General features: G+C 31.3%; 1 protein-coding gene across 2 annotated transcripts; it reads left to right on the top strand.

Moving 5' to 3' along the window:
* The first annotated feature begins 4,387 nt into the window (after positions 1-4,387).
* Positions 4,388-19,253, top strand: LOC129287835 (MADS-box protein SOC1-like). Of its 2 annotated transcripts, XM_054924082.1 has the most exons (8): positions 4,388-4,465; positions 4,867-5,080; positions 10,993-11,074; positions 14,751-14,812; positions 14,946-15,045; positions 15,131-15,172; positions 18,602-18,643; positions 18,790-19,252. In XM_054924082.1, exons 2-8 carry the CDS (start codon positions 4,899-4,901, stop codon positions 18,937-18,939), a joined length of 660 nt encoding a protein of 219 aa, XP_054780057.1. In that variant the 5' UTR covers positions 4,388-4,465; positions 4,867-4,898; the 3' UTR covers positions 18,940-19,252. The 2 variants fall into 2 exon arrangements, with proteins under 2 accessions (XP_054780057.1, XP_054780058.1); XM_054924083.1 differs by lacking the exon at positions 4,388-4,465 and having other exon boundaries at positions 4,847-5,080; positions 18,790-19,253.
* The last annotated feature ends 2,107 nt before the right edge of the window (positions 19,254-21,360 follow it).

Raw genomic sequence — 21,360 nt, 5'->3', positions numbered from 1 at the left:
ATTAATGGGATGACGTACGTGTGGAAAATTGATTGGTTGTTGGGCTTGTAGGCCATGTTTGGACTTGGATCAACGGTGCCGATTTCTCCACTATCTCTGATTATTGGTGGTTGCGAGCAGGTCGTTGTCCTTGTCTTCTTCCAATGTGACTAAAGAAAAGAGAAAATGAAGATAACTTGTTGAGATATTTTGGGAGAAAATGGAATGCAGAAGAGTTCTCATTCGGTGCTCATGGATGATACACCAAGCACTTAGCATCCACAACGAACCGTTTTGGGTGAGTTACCAAAACAAAAGGCAATGATCTACACTGGAAAGCTCCAAATAATTCATGAATACCATCTATTCACAATTCTAGTGAGACTGGGGTTCATGTTCATGTACACGATCTACATTGCTTCAAGGATTTTCAGAGTACTCAAGTTTAAATGTACAATGTAATTATGGATTTTTATTGAGACAACTAGATAAAAAAAAAATTAAGTTCACGAATGCTCACCTCCGCTCGCATGGGTTGTGATCGCAGGGGAGGGTCTATGTGAGAGGCAGGGTGCATTTAATTCTTCGATCTCTTCTCAACATGCTCCCAACCTCATCTCCTCGATCAACACGTTCCAAATACATTTTCAGGAAGGCACACTAAAGAAGTAAATGCGAGAGCAACCCCATGACCCAAAAACAATGGTCAAGACTCCCTAAAACCTTTGGTCAAAAAGAAGGAAGTTCTGATCTGATATAATCTAATACAATATAATAAAAAAAAATACCAATAACCATGAATGCGTGAAGTATGAAACAAGGGAGAAAACTTTTACTGCTAGAAAAAATGAGCAAGTATTTTAAAATTGATGCTAGCTGCCTAGCTGTTGAAGCTAGTGCAGAAGACAAACCAAAGTCAAAGTAGGAATAAAATAATATTAAAAACCTTCCCTTTCATGAAGTGCACAATGGGAATGAGATAGAGGCTGCAAGAAAACAAAACAAAAAACAAAACAAAGAAAAAACAAAGGACCATTTAAAAACCAATGAACATTCGATGGAATTAGAAAGGACTATGGTTAATATTTCTAACAGTGAGAGTTCAAATTCTAAGGAGTGACAGATATGATAATTAATGCAGTTTCAAAGAGATCGTCTCATTGATATCCATCACCACTGTAAGGTTTTCAATATAAGAGTTCAAATTAATTTGGGACGAATAATGAACCCAACATATCTTAGGATACCAGGCGATTTATACCAAAATAAAAAAAAATAATGTTTTTAAAATCAAATTAGACCACATAATTCAATTGATTGAATTAGAAACTAGTTTTTGGCCTTCTCCAAATTAAACCTAAAACCAGCTGATAAACAGATTGGTCAAACACTGACTAAACTAGTAAAAGCAAATCAGTTCCCATCCAAAAATCCAGACCAAAACAAAAAAATTATAGTGTCGAACAAAATATTTATAATTACGGGTCAAGAGTTGCAATTTTCATGAAATAGTAAATACAACTCGGCCAAACTGCCAAAGCCTGTGCGTCCGCGGGTATACTTCCAATCGCTTCCCTCACCCTTTTAATACCAATTACCATGCGTAGCCCATCCCAGTCTTGTGTGGTTTTAGAAACTAGCTTTGATCAAAGCGAGCTAACCTGAGCTAATTATTAAAATAAGTTGAATGATTGAATTAAATCGCTTTCTTTACTGAGTGATAGTTCTACCGGTCCAATTATTTGAGTCGGTATGGGTGTCAAAACATTAAGTCATATTATGTCTTTGTTATAATTTATAATAATTGGGTAATCAAATATTTTCTTACGGTTCCTGTAACTTATTTAAGCGATATTTTATATTTAACCCACATACTTACAGAAGCATATGTGCTAAAGCAGAGCTGATTTCATTATTATTATTATTATAAATAGCAGTGGCACCTGAAAAAAAAATTAAAATATTATTATAAGTATTGAAAAAATACGATGAAATTATAAATTTCATGAACATACAAAAAATCTTAAAGAAGGTAAAAAGAAATTATAAAAACCAAAAATGAAAAGAAAAGTAAAACAAAGAAAGGAAGAGTTACTGGATGACCACACAAAGCCTTATAAATTTCATGAAAATACACCAAAATCTTAAAGGTAAAAATAAATTATAAACTGAAAAAATGAAAAGAAAAGTAAAACAAAGAAAGAAAGATTAATTAGGTGACCCCACAAAGTTTAATAAATTTCGTGAAAAATACAAAAATTCTCAACGAAGGTAAAAAGAAATTATAAAAACAAATAATGAAAAGAAAAGTAAAACAAAGAAAGAAAGAGTAACTGGGTGACCACACAAAGCTTTATAAATTTCATGAAAATACAAACAAATCTTAAAAAAGGTAAAAAGAAATTATAAAAAGAAAAAAATGAAAAGAAAAGTAAAAAAAAAACAAAGAAAGAAAGAAAGAGTAATTGGGTGACCTCGCAAAGCTTTATAAATTTCATGAAAGTACAAAATTTCCCAAAGAAGGTAAAAAGAAATTATAAAAACAAATAATGAAAACAAAAATAAAACAAAGAAAGAGCGAGCAAATGGGTGATCACACAAAGTTTTATAAATTTGGGTTAATATGTAATTTAAATTTTGAATTATAAATTTAGGAGTGATTTGAATCCTAAATTTTAAAAAAGTACATTTTAAACCCTAAACAATTAAAGTTGGAGCAATTTCGCTTATACCGTTAACTTTCAATAAATATTCGTCAACTTTACTTTAGAAAAATTACATTTTTAAGCCCCAATTTGACGGACATTTATTGAAAGTTAATGATGGGGGAAAAATTGTCATAACTTTAATTGTTTATGATTTAAAATGCACATTTTTAAAAATTTAAAGTTCAAATCACCCTTGAATCTATAGTTTAGGATTCAAATTACATATTAACCTGTGGTAATATTATAGATTTCCCAAGATATGAGAAGAAGGAATAAAAAAAAGTAAATAATAATGATGATAATGATGATGAAACTATATAAAAGAATGTTGTAAAATGTAATAATGAGTAAAACATTTTTTGATGGAGATTATGATAGGTATGAATGAGATGGTATTTAGTTGATTATTTTTGTTCTTGTTAGGTGGGGTTTTGATAGGCTATCAATGGCAGCAATAGGAGCATAACATAATTTTTTGCTATAATTGCACTTCTATATTTTTTTTCTTGTTTGTTCTTTAGAGTAATGGAATCTCATAATAATATCAATGCAAAAAATTATCATTCTTTATTAGGAAAAAATCTAAAATAAATTTCTCTTTATACATTTTTTATCTGTCTCTTTATTTATCATAAAAGTATTTCATTCTCTTTCATAAATTTTTATCTTTATTGATTAATTAAAATCAAGAAACTTACACACTCTTTCAAAATATTTTTAAAAATTAATATACTATGCAAAATACACTTTCTTTCATTATTGTTGAATTATTATTGATTAGAGCATATTTTTTAAAATACAAAAGAGTTAATATGTAATTTGGACTTTGAATTATAGATCTTAGGGTGACTTGAACATTAAACTTTTAAAAAGTATATTCTAAACTATAAATAATTAAAGTTGAGATAATTTTGCTCCCACATTAACTTTCAACGAACGCCCATTAAATTGAGACTTAAAATATAATTTTTTCAAATGAATTTAATGGACGTTTGTTAAAAATTAACGATAAGGATGAAATTATCCTAATTTTAATTATTTAAAATTTAAAATGTACCTTTTTAAATTTATAATTTAAATTATCTCTGAATCTATAATTCAAAATTTAAATTATATATTAATCTTATAAATTTCATGAAAATACAAAAAAGTCAAAAATGTAAAGAAAAGTAAAACAAAAAAAGAAAGAGTAATAGGTTGACCCCACAAAGCTTTATAAATTTCATGAAAATACAAAAATTCTCAAGGAAGGTAAATAGAAATTATAAAAACAAAAAATGATAAGAAAAGTAAAACGAAGAAAGAGTAATTGGGTGACCCAGCAAAGCATTAACACAAGTGATGCGTTTTCGATCTCTGATTGGCTGGAAAATGACGTTATTGTACGGAAGAAATGGACATTTTTCTAACGTTGTACTTCTTAACTTCGTTGTGTGGCCAAACGGTCAAAACCCATCCATTTGTTAGCTTCGTTGTGACCAAACGGTCAGAACCCACAAGCCTTCCTACTTTAAAGTTTCCTCCCCACTCCTCAGCTTTTTTTTGCGGTCCAGTCTGTTCATCTAAAATAAAAACTTACCATATGGGTGTCACTTTCATGTCCCCTCCTCATTTGTGAATCATGATATTTTTTTTTCTTTTGAGGATGTTGTGTGGCCTGGATTTTTTCCAGATCAGGCAAAGCATGAGGTTTCATTTCACTCTTACCATAAAACCCCTTTTCTTTCTTAATATGGCTGAGCATCATCAGAGACGAAGTGACAGATTAATAAGGAAAGGTTCGTTTCCCTCTTTTACAATGCTTCGTCTCTTTTGGGTTTTTTCTTTTGTTTCCCTTCAGATTCTTTCTTCGTTTTCAATCTTTCCTCTCTTTCCTTTCCTTTCCTTTCGCATTTATACTTAGGTTTTCAATCTTCGGATTTCTGGGATTTTTTTTCCTTATCTTGTATGGAATCTTTCTTCCTTTAACCAGCCCTTCTGGCTTTCTAGCCTTCTTCTGAGAATAAATATAATACCCAAATTTGAAATTTACTTTTTCACCTGGTTAACTAACTAATTAGGGACTTTGGATTTGCTGGTACTCCGAGAATCGGATCTATTGGCATTAATTTGAACTTATATCTTTACTCTCTGGGGTAAGTTTTTTCTGGGTGTTGAAGGTCTAGCTTGGGATTTGCAGAAATCAGCTTATAGAGAGGGAGAATTGAAAAAATGGTGAGAGGGAAGACACAGATGAATCGTATAGAGAACGCGACAAGCAGACAAGTAACATTCTCAAAGAGACGAAATGGACTCTTAAAGAAAGCTTTTGAGCTCTCAGTTCTTTGTGATGCTGAGATTGCTCTCATCATCTTCTCCCCAAGAGGCAAACTCTATGAATTTGCAAGCTCCAGGTAATATATTCGTGTTCTTCCATCTTAATTAATTAATTACTTTTCTTTTCTTTTCCAATCCCTTGTTTGTTTGGAATTATTAGAGTTAATTACTTAAAATACCACACATTTAAGTAGGATGGGAGATATGAAGTGATTATACAGGTCAGTTCATCATTACACACAGTTACGGATGAAAAGAAGGACAAACATTTAAGACAAATATTACGGATTGAACTATATGCAAGGGAAGAGAAAGGGATCAGTGAAATATTTAGTTTTAATTTATCATGTATTCTCGTTATGCACAATTATTTCATAAATGCCTTTCACTAATTAAAATCTCCTCGTTAATTTATGAAATGAAAATTGACTCTCTCTTTAGGTGTTCGAACCTTGATTTTTGTTGACAAGAGTGAGCATCTACGATATTATCACCCTACAATAAATTTTGTACTGTTCAAGAACTGTATCATATATATATATATATATATATGTATATGTATGTATGTAACTCCTTCTAAGGCATGGAGAGAATATATATTTTTTTTCTTGTTTATAAATCACCTCATTAAATTTTTATTATATATTTTTTCATTTGTCCTCCATTGAATGTTAGAGAGAAAAATATGTTGTTAAAGTATATATATTTAATAAGGGCAAAGTTAATAAATTATTAAATTTCTAGATGAAGTTAATGAATTTTAAGATTTTTTTTTAATTTCATGAAATATATTAGAAGTTATTTATAAATAGTATAAGAGGAGTGTGTGTGTGTGTATAACACAATGAGTAAGTTGGCAGTGATGCTCTATTAGATCACTACTGTTTTTAATTCAACTAGAGTACACATGCTTTTCTATTCCAATGCTGGCTATATGTACTTTAATATTGCAGTTGTGTTAATTCTACATATATAATTGTCAGCTGAAATTATTCTGAACATGCATTAACTTTGTCATCAAGCTTCTAAATTCATCTCCTTTTTATATTTAACTTAAACAAAATATTCCGAGCCAATTAATAATCTTCCCTTTTCCCAAGGTCGTCCCAAGTAGTACAAATAGTACAAAACAATTAATACAAGCGCTCATGTACGTATTTGGAATTGAAAGTTGCAAAATTAATGAACTTTTCACACTTGCAATATTTCTGAATGAAAAGTTGTAAAACATTCTTCTCACAAATCATTTCAATCCGAGACCTTGATAATACCCATGTATGATCCTTGACTTGGAATTGTGATGATATAACCCAAAACACTTGATGGTATTAACTACTTGAGATTAAGTTCAAAATTATTTGATGTTGAACTTCCCATATCAACTCAAGTAAACTCGTACTTAGATATCCTAACACTAGTCATACCTTAAAGTGACAGTGAAGAGCTACATGTTCAAACTCGTTTATCTTCAACAAATGCGTAGGGTAAATGATACTAGTAAAACCTGGATGTACTCTCACCAGATCATGCCATCATTATGATTGTCAAATAACAAGCAAGTTGAAATAAAAAATAACTATAAACTTAATTTCAGTCAACTGCAAATTAGAAAATCAAACCTTGCGATCAGGGTTCATGAATTAATTGCCGATAGAAAATCACTGTTTTGTTGTAGTGTCACCTTACTTGTTATCTAATGTTTAGTTCCTTTTCTTGTCTGACTTAACACCTTATCACAGTAAGATTTTGTTCGTTTTAATTACATCGTTATACTATATATAAACTTATCACCATCACCACTAACATGATATATGTTGAATCTAATTAAGTTGACCGTGCAAAATTAATTACCTTTCACGCAAGAAGTTCTGAATGAAAAGTTTGTAAACCCTCTTCTTACAAATGACAACTATCCAAGACCTTGATAATACCCATGCATATGATCCTTCACTTGGTTGTGATGATAACCAAAACACATGATTGTGTTAACTACTTGTTGAGATTAAGCCTTAAATTATTCGATGCTGGACTTTCCATATCAGTTCAAGTATATGCAAAATTCGATATATATCCTAACACTACTCAATACCTTTAAGGGAGGGGGTGACAAACTACACGTACATATCCACGGTTTGACTTAACACATTTTCACCTGACGTGTTAGTTAATTTTACGTCACTATATATACTATAAACTTATCACCGTCACCATTAACATGATATATCTCGAGTCTAAGTTGACCATGCTCCTCTTTTAGCTTTAGATTATAATTTCAACATGTAATTCTTGACCATGACTGTTGAGCTGTCCAGAATTAGAGTTAAAAATTGATTTTTGCAGGATAATGTGTAATCAAAGTTTTATCCCAAAGAACTAATTAAACTGTTAGCAATTCAATCAGGAAATTAATGCTAAAAATGGGCTAGCGAAAAGAACTAGTGGTTTAATTTTTTTTTGGGGGGGTTATGAAACAACATGAATTAAAACAAGTTTAGCAAAAGGAAAACTTTAAATCTAAGGAATTCACTTAGCAAGAATAATGCAATTCAGCTTTATTTTTCTGGCTTTATCACAAACTTCCCCACTAAAATTACTATTATATTCAAGGATTGGACTAGCAATTAAGTTATAGATTAATTACTGAGATCTCACTTAACTTATAACCTAACAACCATTTCCAATTTGACAAGTCATTCAAATTTGTGGTTGCAGATTTGTTTGTGGAATTGAACATGTCTTTTCAAATTCAATCATGCTTGGTGAAGAAGATGAATGAAATATTTAATTTTTTAAGTTCGTGCATTAGAATTTGTGTTGATTTTTATTTTTTTTTCAAAATAATGATGGGTTATGTGGTTGGTTCGTATAACCCTGCACTTGGGCTGTTGAGAAAATCTTAGCCTATCAAAAAATGGTTAAATGCAATTTATTCCTCTTATTTTCTAGTTTATGATTGGCCAACCCATACAGGTTAATTAGGCTGTCCTACATTCCCAACACTACGCATGTCATGAGTTTATTATACTCTCTTCATAATATAATGATTGTGTTAGTTTGATGTCCAAACCAGTACACAAGTTTGCCTACAATCTCTAGTGTGACAAAAATTAGCATCATTAAGTGCAAACTCATTTGACTGTATGAGATCATCGGTAGATATATTTCCATTCTACAAGCGAAACCATAATCCATTTAACTCCACAACTTCCCTGTCCCTAGTTCAACTAGGATACGCACCGATTAGTTACTAGCCTTTAACCAAAACTTATATCAAGCACACAAAATGAAGCTAACGCGTATGCAATTAACATTAGAGAGTAGTAAACATTCACTAATCCAAAAAAATAAGGCTATAACTATCCTATAAAAACACATAAATTGTCCTTTGCAAATAATTGTAGAATATTTTCAAAATGAAGAGATTTCTTTCTCAAAAGTCATCACGTCCTTATAATTTAAGGTAAGGGTTATGTAGGGAGTTATAATACTAAAAGTCATGAAGGTCATGCCTCTCTAATTTTTAAAGGGAGAATGATAGATAGGTTTCAAGAAAACCAATTAATTCACATTAGATCTCAAGTGCTAAACTTCATAAATTTGCAAGTTTGTTTTTCAATTTTGTAATTTTGTTGTGATGAATTTGCAACTTTTTTTTTTAAATTTTAACATAGTTGAAGAGTAAACAAATTTATTTTTCTTGTTAAAATTTGGAGCACAAGTTGCAAATTCGTCACAATGAAGTTGCAAAGTTGAAAGCCGATGCAAATTCATAGAGTTTGACACTTGAGACCTAATTTGAATTAAGAAACCTCCTTGTCATTCTCCCATTTTTAAAGGCATCTTTAGAAGGTTATGAAACAAAAAGGTGTGGTAACCACTTGGTGAAGATTGGTAGTCCCTAATTAGAAAGCTCTATATTAAAAGGATATGTTACTCTTTATGAAAAGTTATTTTACATAACTATTGGTTATTAATTATTAAACTATTTTGGTTCATGAATAAATATAGGGTTATGGCTTTTTAATTAAAGAGTTATATTGTTTAAGAAGTACTACTTCAAGGCATCACTTCTCCATAAATACCCCTAACCATCACTCATTTCTAACATCCATTCAAACTCATTGCCTTTGTCTCTAAGTGCACCAAGGATAAAGTTAAATTATCAATTACTTTGTAAACATCATTGTTCTAATGGCTTGAGTCTTGAGAATGCAAACCATACTCAAGGACTTTCATTGTATCTTGAAAGAAATTCACCATCAACCCAATTTACACCTTAAGATTGGAATAGGTGGGGATAATTAAGCATAAAAGAAAGTATTGCTTACATCTTGAAGATATTATGCGCAACCTTCTTCATCCCTAATTCTTATTTTCTTCAAAGAACCATGCTCACTAGCAAATAATCCATCACACATTTGTTGTTTCTTATAGTAATAAATCATTAATTTGCAACAAAAGCCTTTCAAAGCTCCTAACCCTTACTCCATAGCCCACCAACCATAAAATCTATGAAAAAGCATATGTCAGCAAACTGCTTCAGGGTTAGGATAAGCATTATTGAAATAAATTTTATCCAAAATTCCAAACATCTCTAATTTGTTTGAAATAAGACTTTATACTCAGGCTTCTGATTAAAAATTTCTTTTGATTTGATTTAAGCAATTGGTATGAGAAATACAAATAAAAGTTGCCATAAATAAAACATCAAATTTCAGTAGCTCTAACGTAATCATACTAGGTATGTGTATGGACACGCGAACACTCAATTTAATGTACATAACAAAGTCCAAGTAAATATTAACTAGCTAGCTATACTATAATATTAAACAATTTAAACATATGAATAGTAGAAATGTATGTTTGTAAAGTGACAATTACACCATCATGATTATATAAGTGAAGTTCTCACAACTAATCTCATCAAGTTAATTATAAAGGTAATCACATTATATTAGGGCACTTCAAAGACTCGATCATTCCAGGGACTAGAATACTAAAATTATTAAAAAAATTTATTGACTAATGAACAATCCGATTTTAGCGGGTTCAATGGATTTCAATCAATTTTGTTTTTCAGGTTAGTTTTATTGATCAAGTTATTTTCAAGAGACTGATTGCAATATAACTCAAGGCATCATATCATTGAGTAATTATAGGTTATTGGCGAACACACATTGTAAGGATTGACATGATAAAGTGGTATAACTTAACTATTGGCTCAAGACGAATTTCAGTCTTGGGAAACTTAATGATAGAGATAGTCTTTTGCTTGAAAATATTTTTTTAGCTTCGGGTAACATGATATATGTAGTCTTGTGCCTTGTAAAAAGGGACAAAGGAAGGCTTAAGAAAACATCGAAAAAAAGTATGGAATGAGACCTTTTGGTTAACAATATACCTGAAGGTTGGTTATTGATAGGACACAATAACATTTTGTAATCCATGCAACTGGTTCCACATAATAAAACAAGGCTTGTTCTTGTTGTTGTTGTTGGGTAACATGAATTTCAATACTTTTTGTCCCAAGTTCTTGTTTTTTATTTTCTTGGTCTAGATTTGGGAGCTTGGGCTTTTGATTAATCTGGCGTATATATATGTATATATATATTCATTATTGTAAATCATTTCTTCAATCTATTACTCCTTTACCCTCTTGTAAAAGGTCGTCTTCATAATGTAGTCCTTTGTTTAGACAACTATAGTTGATAGAATTAACTTCATGCACTTCTATTTTTCCGTTGTAGTACTTTGTTATCACTTCTTTTAGTGTGATCGTAGTTGATAAGTTTATGAAGAAAAGCAGGAGCAAAAAAGAGTAAGAAACAATTTTTTTAAAATTTTTTGGCCAAATATAATCTTATTGCAACAAACAAAACACGTCTCAACGTATTGCATGAAATATGAAGAATGAAGCACATTATTGCATCTTACTATAAATTTTACAATATATGTTGATATATTGATTATTATTGCATCAATTTCACAGTATGCAGGCAACAATTGAACGGTACCGCAATCATAACCGAGATGCTCAAACATGCACCAGATTCTGTGAACAAAATATGCAGGTTATTATTTTTTTCATTCTCATTCGTTTTTGCTTTATTCTTATCCTTTTGTTTATTTTGTGTTTTCTATGTTCATTATGCATCCTAAGTCAAATATTTTTTATTGTTAATCAACAACAATGCTTGTTAAATGCTTTGCTTTATTTGTTACTTGTAACGCTACAAAATACTGAAAAAGGATATTTTGATTATTTTATTTCAATTCAAGCTCAATATCCTACAATGAAATTTTAAAATGTTTTGGGACTAATTTGAAAATATGTTACATCATGATCCTATGATGAAATTCTCCCATTTCCATATTATTTGACTTCGTCAAAAGTTGATCTAGAATTTTATGCCAATATCTCAAGGGACATGTTATCTGAGACAAAGCTCTTACGCTAATATATTAAATACTTTAGTTGCAAATATACTTTAGTTTACCATTAAGCAAACATAAAAAAAAGGTAGCTCTCACATGACAACATACATTAAGCTTTCAAACCCTTCGAAGTTTCAAAATTAACCATAGGCACTTCAAAATAGAAGCCTCAAATGTTCGCAGCTCATATATAGGTGAGGAGTTCCCAAAACTAATTAATCTTATCAAGTTAATGATATAGAATACTAAAATTGTTACAAAATTTATTAACTGCTGAAAAAATCCGATTTTTTCTGGTTCAATGAATGATCTTTTTGCAAGTTAGTTTCATAGATCAATTTATTTTCAAGAGACTGGTTGCAATATATATGTGTATATATATATTATGAAGTGGAATAAATTACTCAAATGTTTGTAGCTCATATGCCTAATCTTTTCCTCTCTTTCCACCAGATTAGACCTCACACGCCTCAAATATTGTTGGGTTTTTCAACCTGTAACATGGCCAAGCAAATGGCTAACTAAGAATAAGTGAGGAGGAATTCAAAGATCCTGAGATAAATGATAGATGCATGCACAAAAGCATCTTTTAAGCTACTAGGTATATGTACTAATTAATTGAAACAACCCATAATGTATTATGCAATTAAATAATGATATTAATTAAATGCAAACTTAATTTGATCATGTGAGACTAATAGATATAACTCTATCCTTCTAGTGAATTGTTAACTCACACTAACTAGTTGTTAGTCTATTAATTAATTTCTTTATGTTTTGTCCTATTAAGAAACCCTAATTAATCCCTAATTAGTGGCCACTTAATTAGAGAGTATTAAGCACACTTTTAGGGGACCAAGAGAACATAGTATACCATAGAGATCATCCGAGGCCTTTTAATTAAATGGAATTTGGAAAGAAGTATGTTAATGATGAGATTAATACTGCGTCTTTGACCTAAACCCTTAAGGTACACTTCCTCCGGTCCAAAATATAACTATTTTTTCCCAATTAATTTTGGTTCAAAATATAAATAACCTAATGCATATAAAAATAATTTTTCATTTTATCCCTTGTATATGTTAACCTAGATCTTTGTATAAATTCATCTCTCCACACTTTATGAAGTGTAATGGTAATTGGCACTAAAGGGAAAAAGAAAAAATATTATATATTTTTATTAGAATAAGAACTTTACTGATGTGAATTCTTATTAAAAAATACTGATATTTTGGACTGGAGGGAGCATATTAAGTTTATGGATTGACACCACATCTTAATCTAAACCCTTAAGATATTGAACTTATGGCTGTTGTTTAGGCCAACTCTCTGTCTAAAATGAAACTTCTCACATTATCTCTCGCTTGAATCCTAACAATATTCTTCTGGTAAAAAAAGCTATATCCCACACAAGAGTCCAACTCTTTAGGGCCTTGGAAAGCATCAAACAATGAGGTATTAAACTTTGGAAGGAATCATGGAAGTTAACACTACTTTTTGACCCAAAACCTTAAGATATTACGTCTACAAGAACTTATAACATATAGATATCTTCAAACCAAATCTAGCTACTCCTTCCCACATGAACTTACATTTGACTTCCAACACAGATACATCATTAAAGTACAATACAAAGTCTTCATACACTAATCCACAACTATATAGCCATAATCATCATAGAACAAGAAAACTATAGCCAACCATAATAAGTAAATATATTCCAGCGCATACACAAGTAAATATATTCCAGCGCATACACAAGTGAGTACAAAGAGATGTCAGAAAATGAACAAGGAGATAAGAGAAAAGGGAAAAAACTAGCAGCGGAGATGAAATTCGTCCTTTCTAAATTCAAAGCTCTACAGTCGTCTAATGGAGGGCTCCAAATTATTTTCTAACATGTAGAAAAAACTTGTTTGATCTTTATATCTGTCAAATTTTTACATTAAGTATGCTTAAGGATTGTCTATCTTACCAAAATAACTTAAGCAATTTGATTAGACATATCCTAAGTTTTATATATTCTTAATCTACTTTCTAATTATTGGATGTGGGATTTCTTTTTCTAATATTCCCTTTGCAATCTTGTCTTCATGTTTTTCTTCTCTGAGCTTGGGCTTGTGTACTTTTTTTTTTCAAAAAGTTTTAGAGGCCTCAAATATAATAGTCTTTATCTCCCTCTCTCTGTCTCACAATTTTTTAGTTTCAAAGGCCTCAAATCTAACAGTCTCTCTCTCTCTCTCTCTCTCTCACACACACACACACACAAGCATGCTTAAGGATTGCCTATTTCACTGAAACAGCTTAAGCCGCTTAGTTAGACATATCCTAAATGTTATATATTCCTAATCTACTTTCTAATTATTAGATGTGGAACTTCTTTCTCTAATATTCCCTCTACTATATTCTCTTCTTTTTTTATTCTTCTAATGAATTTGTTCAATGTATGGCCAATTCACTACTTTTTTTAGTTTGATTAGAATATACATAGTGCTGGACATAGCGTGTTGCATTAAAAAAAGGCCTTTAAAAGTATTCTTTTGGTAACTTTCCTTTCTACACAGCAGAAATTTTCACTCCTAGTGCTAGAGCTTCATATTCACTTTCTACAACCTCATTAGCCATAACCATTGAGAGAGAGAGAGAGAGAGAGAGAGAGAGAGAGTCTCAAATAATGGTTTTCACCTTACCTTGGAGCTCCAAGTATAGACAAAGACGAGACCATAGAAGGAATATAATCAACCTTAAACATAGTTTTTGATTGTCAGGCAAAAAATTAAAATTTGAACCATCAGAATGCTAAAGATTGGTCACCTTAGGACTTAAAAACCTGTTCTTCCAAATAACTTGTACTAAACAAACCGGCATTCAATTTGCATTAAACAGGAGATGGAGAATATTCATTTAACATCTTTGGGAAATCGAAACTCTAAAAGGCTAGTCTACTGAAAATTAGCTCAGACGAATCATAAATTTGCATGTAGGCACATTGAGATTACTATAAAAGTTATACCTGAAATATCTACTTTTCCAGTTATCATTATTTATGTGAAAATACAGGTAGATGATTCCATGTTCTTTTTAGTTTTTTTCTAATTGTATTGTAACTGTTTCATACATGTAACAGTTTTCAAGTGTTGTCAAATATTTGTTGCCTGTAATGGATATAAATTTACATTTGAAATATTGTTGTTTATTCATAAGTGAGGCATTACTTTTAGAACTTTTAATTACAAAATTAACTGTTGCCAAAAGTGAAAATGTTATCTAGTGACTTGCGATCCTCATGTTTGAAAGAAATTGCAATTGCAGCATCTAAAGCAAGAAACAGAGACTATGATGAAGAAGATTGAGCAGCTTGAAATTTCAAAACGGTTCAATTCCTACTCATGAACTTCTATACATATGTGTGTATATATATATATATATATATTCCCATGTAAAATTACTTGCGTTCATGGTAAAAGAAAATTTGAATTTTTTAAACTTGTGGTTTCAATCTCTTAGGAAACTCTTGGGAGAAGATTTCGGCTCATGCTCAATAAAAGAACTAGAAGATATAGAGCAGCAGTTGGAAAGAAGTGTCAAAAACATTCGTGAGAGGAAGGTTAGCTTTTAATATGTCTGTATAATTTTACTCCAAAAATGTCGGAACTTAATTTTGCCTCAACCTCAATCTTACTGCTTTTCAGATTCAAGTTTTCAAAGAACAAGTGGAGCAACTAAAAGAAAAGGTAAGATGTCTGCATCAAGTGAGATGGTAGTTTATGCGTAAATGTGATTCTGTATAATAGAAATCTGATAATTAATTGTGAGAAAATAAGTGAGAGATTTGGTGCACTTTCACATTAATTGGGGTTACAACTAAGTTATAGGTACAAATTTAAAGGGAGAGCTCATTTTAAAAGACTAGCATATTGAGTGAGAAAGCCTCTTCCATTTATGAACTTACGTTTCTTGTGAGGCTCCCTAATGTAAAACTCGTAATAATGTACCTAGTTTAAGAGCTAACATCCCTGAGAACTCTAATCCACGGCACTTTACTTAGCCTTCTTAGGGTTAGAATCCTTCGTGCATAGTCCTCTCTATGACATCAGCCTCTCAATAAAGGCATCAATATTACAAGCACAATTTTAAAGAGACAACCATCCCAAATACTAGCTTGTTAGGTGAGAAAGCTTCTTGAACTTGTAAGCCTTTCTTCTCTTGTATGACTCCCCAATGTGAAACTCATAACAATGTACCCTATTCAAGAGCGAATATCCCCAACAGCTCTACTCTATGGCACATTAATTGGCCTCCTAAGGGTCAATATCCTCTGTGGATAATGCTTTCCATGAGATCAACCTCTCAATGAAAGCATCAATATTAGAAGCACAAATTTAAAAGATCACATTCCAAAATACTAGCCTATTAGGTGGGAAAGCTTCTAAAACTTACAAATCTCACTAATGTTGTGAGGTTCCCCAATATGAACTCATAACAAACTTTTCATTAGCTGTGTCAAATAATAAACCACTACTACAACCTATAACATAACTACAAACTTTCCAACTCATGCAGCCAATGAAAACAAGTTTTGATAAATTTTGTCTATAAGTGATGAGTAAATCAAGCTACTAATGAATAGATAGTGTTTGGACTAAAATCGTTATGGGCCTAAAGTAGGACATGCCAAGCCCAATCACGGAATTCACACAATAGCAGCCCAACTTGAGTGATCTAAGAGGTTGAATCTCCCATGAAGCAATGGAACAATGCGTTGAAGAGGAGCAGTGAACAGGTATAGGAGGCCACTGCCCACTAGCAGTGACGAGGTACAGGAGCATCGCCCTCCACAATCAAGCCCAGAAGGTTACTACTTAGGTTGGCGGGCGAAATTTGAATTCGACTTAGAGCATTGTTACCCATTCGTATAAAAGGCAACGAGCGCTTAACTATCTTCAACACTCAACAAACCAAACCGCACCAAGCAACCCAGTCAACTGACCTTGCATCAAGCTTAAATTTTTCCCAATGTGACTCCTTACTTTCGCCAAGTGCAACTCATTACTTTCAGTCTAGACTCATCACTTTGTTTTTCCTTCTGATCATTGGAGCGTTCTCTTAGTACTAACTTCCAAGAAATGCATTATCATTTCTTTGCATACACTTGTGTTCTCTAAACTCTAATTTTCTAAAGCACTCCAAAGAAATTGTGGTAAAGAATCTTGGTAGCTCACAATCACTGATTACTAACTCATTATAGGACATAGTTCCTCTGGCATGCCTGGCAAACTCCAAGGGGTGTAGAAACACAATAGATAGAAGGATTTTTTTTTTTTTTTTGAAGAAAGGTGAAATATTATATTAGCCTAAAATAACCATATGCATCGAATTAAAAGGGGTACTACCCCCTTATACAAAAAGATACAAAAAGTATAGCTCTAAATGTCAAAGTCTAAAGAATGAAACAGGCCACAAATAAAAGATGTTGTTGAATCTTATACCTAACACTCTAGTATACCTGTTTCTTCCTATATATGAAGAGATGTTTCCATTTAACTTAATCTACAATCCTAAGACAAATCTGGGTACTAATTGGGATCTTTTGCTAAAAAACCAAGGCATTCCTAGCTTGCCATATAGAGTGGATAGTAGCACAAAACACAGATGCCTTCAACTTGTAAACCAATCTACTCTTCCTTCTAGTTTGCACAAAAACATGCTGCCGAACATATAATTTAGAGCAGCGAATATCAAAATCAACATAAGTCATCAACAGTTTTAGTGTAGCAGCAAAAACAGGTCACTCAAAGAACAAATGATCAACTAAGTGAGCTTGACAAAAGCAGCAAAGATCATTTTGCGTATGCTTGAACTATTTGGAACGATCCTTTGTAGCTAATAAATGATGGAAAACTAGCCAAGCAATGACTGAATGTGTCCCCTTACACTAGTTAAATCCACTCCATTCATGAAGCTCCTTGATGTAGAACTCATGACAAAATGTTTCAGTATTGCATACCCATTATAAAGAGAGGACCAAGGGACCTCAGAGGGCACATGATGAAAAATCCTACAATACTCTTGAAGTCTGCATTTGATTGTTGATTAAGATTCAGTGTTCATTCCAAACTGGTAGTCTTTGTAGACATTCACGATCCTCATTTGTGACATTCACGATCCTCATTTGTGCTCCTATCGACCAATTTGTTCTTTGACCCATCCACACCAAGTTGATTCAGATTCATTAGCACATTTAATCAATGAATAGATAGAAGTTTATTAAACATGTTAGGCATATTTTTCAGCAACACTCACATCTCCAATTTAGTCTACCTTTCTCTTGTTCATCAATCTCTCTCCAAGGCACATTAAGATTTTCTTCTTCTACATTTGGGTTTGCTGTTTTTGGATGCTGGAAATGAATCATATTTGTTGATTTGTGTTATTGCTTTGTATGCTTGTATATTTGGGTTTGTTGTTTTGGATGCTTGACAAACTGGTTTTGGGCTTTTATGTATAAAAACACGAAAAAAAATATGACGATTGAACACATTAACAGTTAGTTAATGCGATCAACTGTCATATTTAAGGCAACAAATATCATGGGTTTTTTTGCATATAGTCATCATATTTGATGGTACCAGAACCAGATGACCGAATTGAGGGCTCTTTTATTTGACAGTTTCTATTTAATTGTCATATCCAGAAAGATCTCAAAAGGACTCATTAATTCAACCTAAGTTTCAAGTGTCAAACTATAGGTGTTAACAAGTTCGACTTTCAATTTTGCAACTTCATTATAATGAATTTGTTATTCACTTTTTAAATTTTAACATGATTGAAAAATAAATAAATTTGTTTTCTCTGTTAAAATTTGAAACACAAATTGCAAATTTATTACAATGAAGTTGCAAAATTGAAAATTGAACTTGCAAATTCTTGAAGTTTGATACTTGAGACCTAAGTTAAATTAATTAGTTTTTTAGGACCTCTCTATCATTCTCCCTATCTTTTTTAGTATATTTGATGCTTTTAAAATCATTATATAAAGAGTAGGATTTTAAGTGACGACAGTTCATAACTATTATTTTATGCTAAATGTGGTACCTAGAATTTGAACACTGAAAGATTTTCCAGCAAGAGAAGCATGCTGACTTTGTTTTTATACAAACCAGGGAAAAGCCCTAGCAGCAGAAAATGCAAGGCTCGCTGAAAAGGTGATACTGTAGTTCATTTTATCTATAAATCATTCTTTGACTTGGATGTTTCATTGGTCTTGATCATGGAAAACCTATAAAATTCTAGTAATATTTCACATTTTATGAGTTATGAATGAAAGACAGATTGATTACTCTGCATGCAGCATGATACCCTGGAAAAGCAAGCCAGGAATAAGAATCATGGTGAGAAGCCAGCTTCCTTAGAAAATAGTCCAACTTCAGAAGTAGAAACTGCCTTGTTCATTGGATTACCAGAAACGAGAGGCATTGCTCTTCCTCAATATGTGGTCTGATTGAAGATTATAACAAAATCAAGGTTTATGCCCTAATCTGCAAATATGAAATAAGGGAGACCCCAACTGTTTCAGTAATAATGTGTATATGTATTATTTAAGATGCCTTGCTGTTTCATTGAAATCAATAATGATGGTCTATGTAGATATACAAGACATCTATTAAAACTATTGTATTTGTTAACTACTGATTAACTACTAAAAGATGGCATTTAAGATTAATGCCATCTTTTAGTTTTAGGGTTTATCTGTTTGCATTTGTTAATCAGTAGAAACCGATTGTGCCGATATAATTTTTTTAATTTAAATGAGTGATATCCTTCATGCAACCAAAACTTGCTACTAAAACGTTAGAACACATATAGTTGGCTTTGGGACTGAAAAAACAGAGGCAATCATGAGTTAAGAATTTTGGTAGCAATTGCTTTATAATTTTCAGAAATGTTTCAGAATTTAGTAAACTATTGAAAATAAAAATATCCTTTATGTCTGAAAACTGAAATTAGATGGTTATTTTAAGAGAGATTATGTTACTAAATCCGCTTGAGAATTCCATAAGATCTTGATCATCTAATTAGCGGTTGAGGTCCTAAGTGACCACTAATATATGAAGTTTATAAGTTTTACGGTTAAGTTGAACCTGTCTTCAGTTACATTATATTTTACAAATTCTAGTCGCCACGTGATATGAGGCTTTTGATGGCAAATATAATCACCGTTGATTGTCTTTCTAATTTCCTACCAAGAGGGGGATTTTTTTTTTTTTTTTGTGGATAAAGTAAAAGTTTATGTGAGTATAGCCTCTAAGATTTATTAAAATTAAGGTATGTCTTTAAACTCAACAAATGTTTATCGATTGCTTAACAATAAGGTTATTGTCATGTCTCAAAACAAGAGTGACCGGTATGCATATCCCTTGAGCCTTATTTTAAGAAAATTTTCTAATACTCAATTATATTTATATTGAAGTTGGGAAATCTTAGATAATTTTTTTTTTTTCACAAGAACCTTCCTGTTTTTTTTTTCTTATTTGTAAGAATTTTGGCAACACCTTCCTTCTGACTATGACTTCCTAAAAATCTTACAATAAAATTTCAGCAGAGTATCACTAAAATTAAGAGTACAGCTTCATCTAGTTAGCAGACAAAGTATTTAATTAAATAAGAAACCTAACTATAATCTATGTGAAGCACTTAATTATATCATCAAAACATAATAGATAAATTTCATAATTACATCAAAAAAAAATATTTACAAAATAAATCTCTACTTTGCTCAGCAAAAAGTCTCTCAGTGGTCAACAAGACGTACAATGTCAACTACACTATCTGAGATTAAAAATAATATTTTTTTCAATGAATAACATCCCAGTTACGTTTGATGGAAATAATAGGTATATCAATGAATTTCTTATAACCTAATGAAATAATCAATTGCAAATAATATAGCATATGCCTCATATATATATATATATATATATATCAACAGTTATGTAAATAAACAAAATACTATGAATGTATATATTCAATTACAATTTTATTAGTTTCACTTTAAATATTAACATGTTTAAACACTTTGAGTATTATATGGCTCAATATAAAATTCAAATATGGTAAAAATCACAATTTGTTTTAAAAGATCAAATTTTTAAGAAAAATTAATTTTTAAAATTCACTCTTTAGTAAGATTTTATCAAAACAATTAACCAACAAGCATGAGCATAAATCCTACAAAATCAAGCACACGTATAAGGCCCACGAAAACAAGTATGAGTACCATGCTCACGAATAGTCATCCCTCAATTCCATATGTGTTGGTTATTGCACAAGACTAATACCTTCTAAGTAGCATGTAAGGATTAATAAATCTGCTATTAACAATCAATGTTTTAATTTAACCCCACATTTTAAAACAAATATACATGGGTTTAAAATTAATATATCATCTCTTACATATAAATTAAATATAAAAATTACTTTCACATATTCATTTGAAGAAATAATTCCAACTCTTTCTAGAAAATTCATTTATAAAGAAAACATTTTCCAAATGCAAAATTCGACAATAAAATTAAACTCAAAATCATTAAGACTAATTTAAAAACATGTTACATTTATCTTTTGAGAAATAAAAAAATTAAATAAATAAAGGAGGTGGCATATAAACACACTGAAACAATATTTTCAAAAAACTAAATCCACGTATTACAACTTTTTCAAAATAGCTGCTTTCGTAAAACTTTCACTCTTAAAGTTCCCAGCAGAGCAACGAAGAGAGAAAATTTAACGCTTCCCAGCTACACACAACTCGACGACGGCGCTTGAACCAAGAAGAAGAGCGACGTTACAGGGCAAAATAAAAGGACCAACAGATTGAACGTTTTGCACCCATGAACCAACTCCCATAACGCAAAATAAAAAG

Source organism: Prosopis cineraria, unplaced genomic scaffold (genome assembly GCF_029017545.1).
Source record: "Prosopis cineraria cultivar Desert tree isolate PC_DT_omini unplaced genomic scaffold, ASM2901754v1 PC12, whole genome shotgun sequence".
Classification (NCBI taxonomy): Eukaryota; Viridiplantae; Streptophyta; class Magnoliopsida; order Fabales; family Fabaceae; genus Prosopis; species Prosopis cineraria.
The sequence above is the reverse complement of the archived record's forward strand: the minus strand, read 5'-3'. Positions and strand labels throughout refer to the sequence as shown.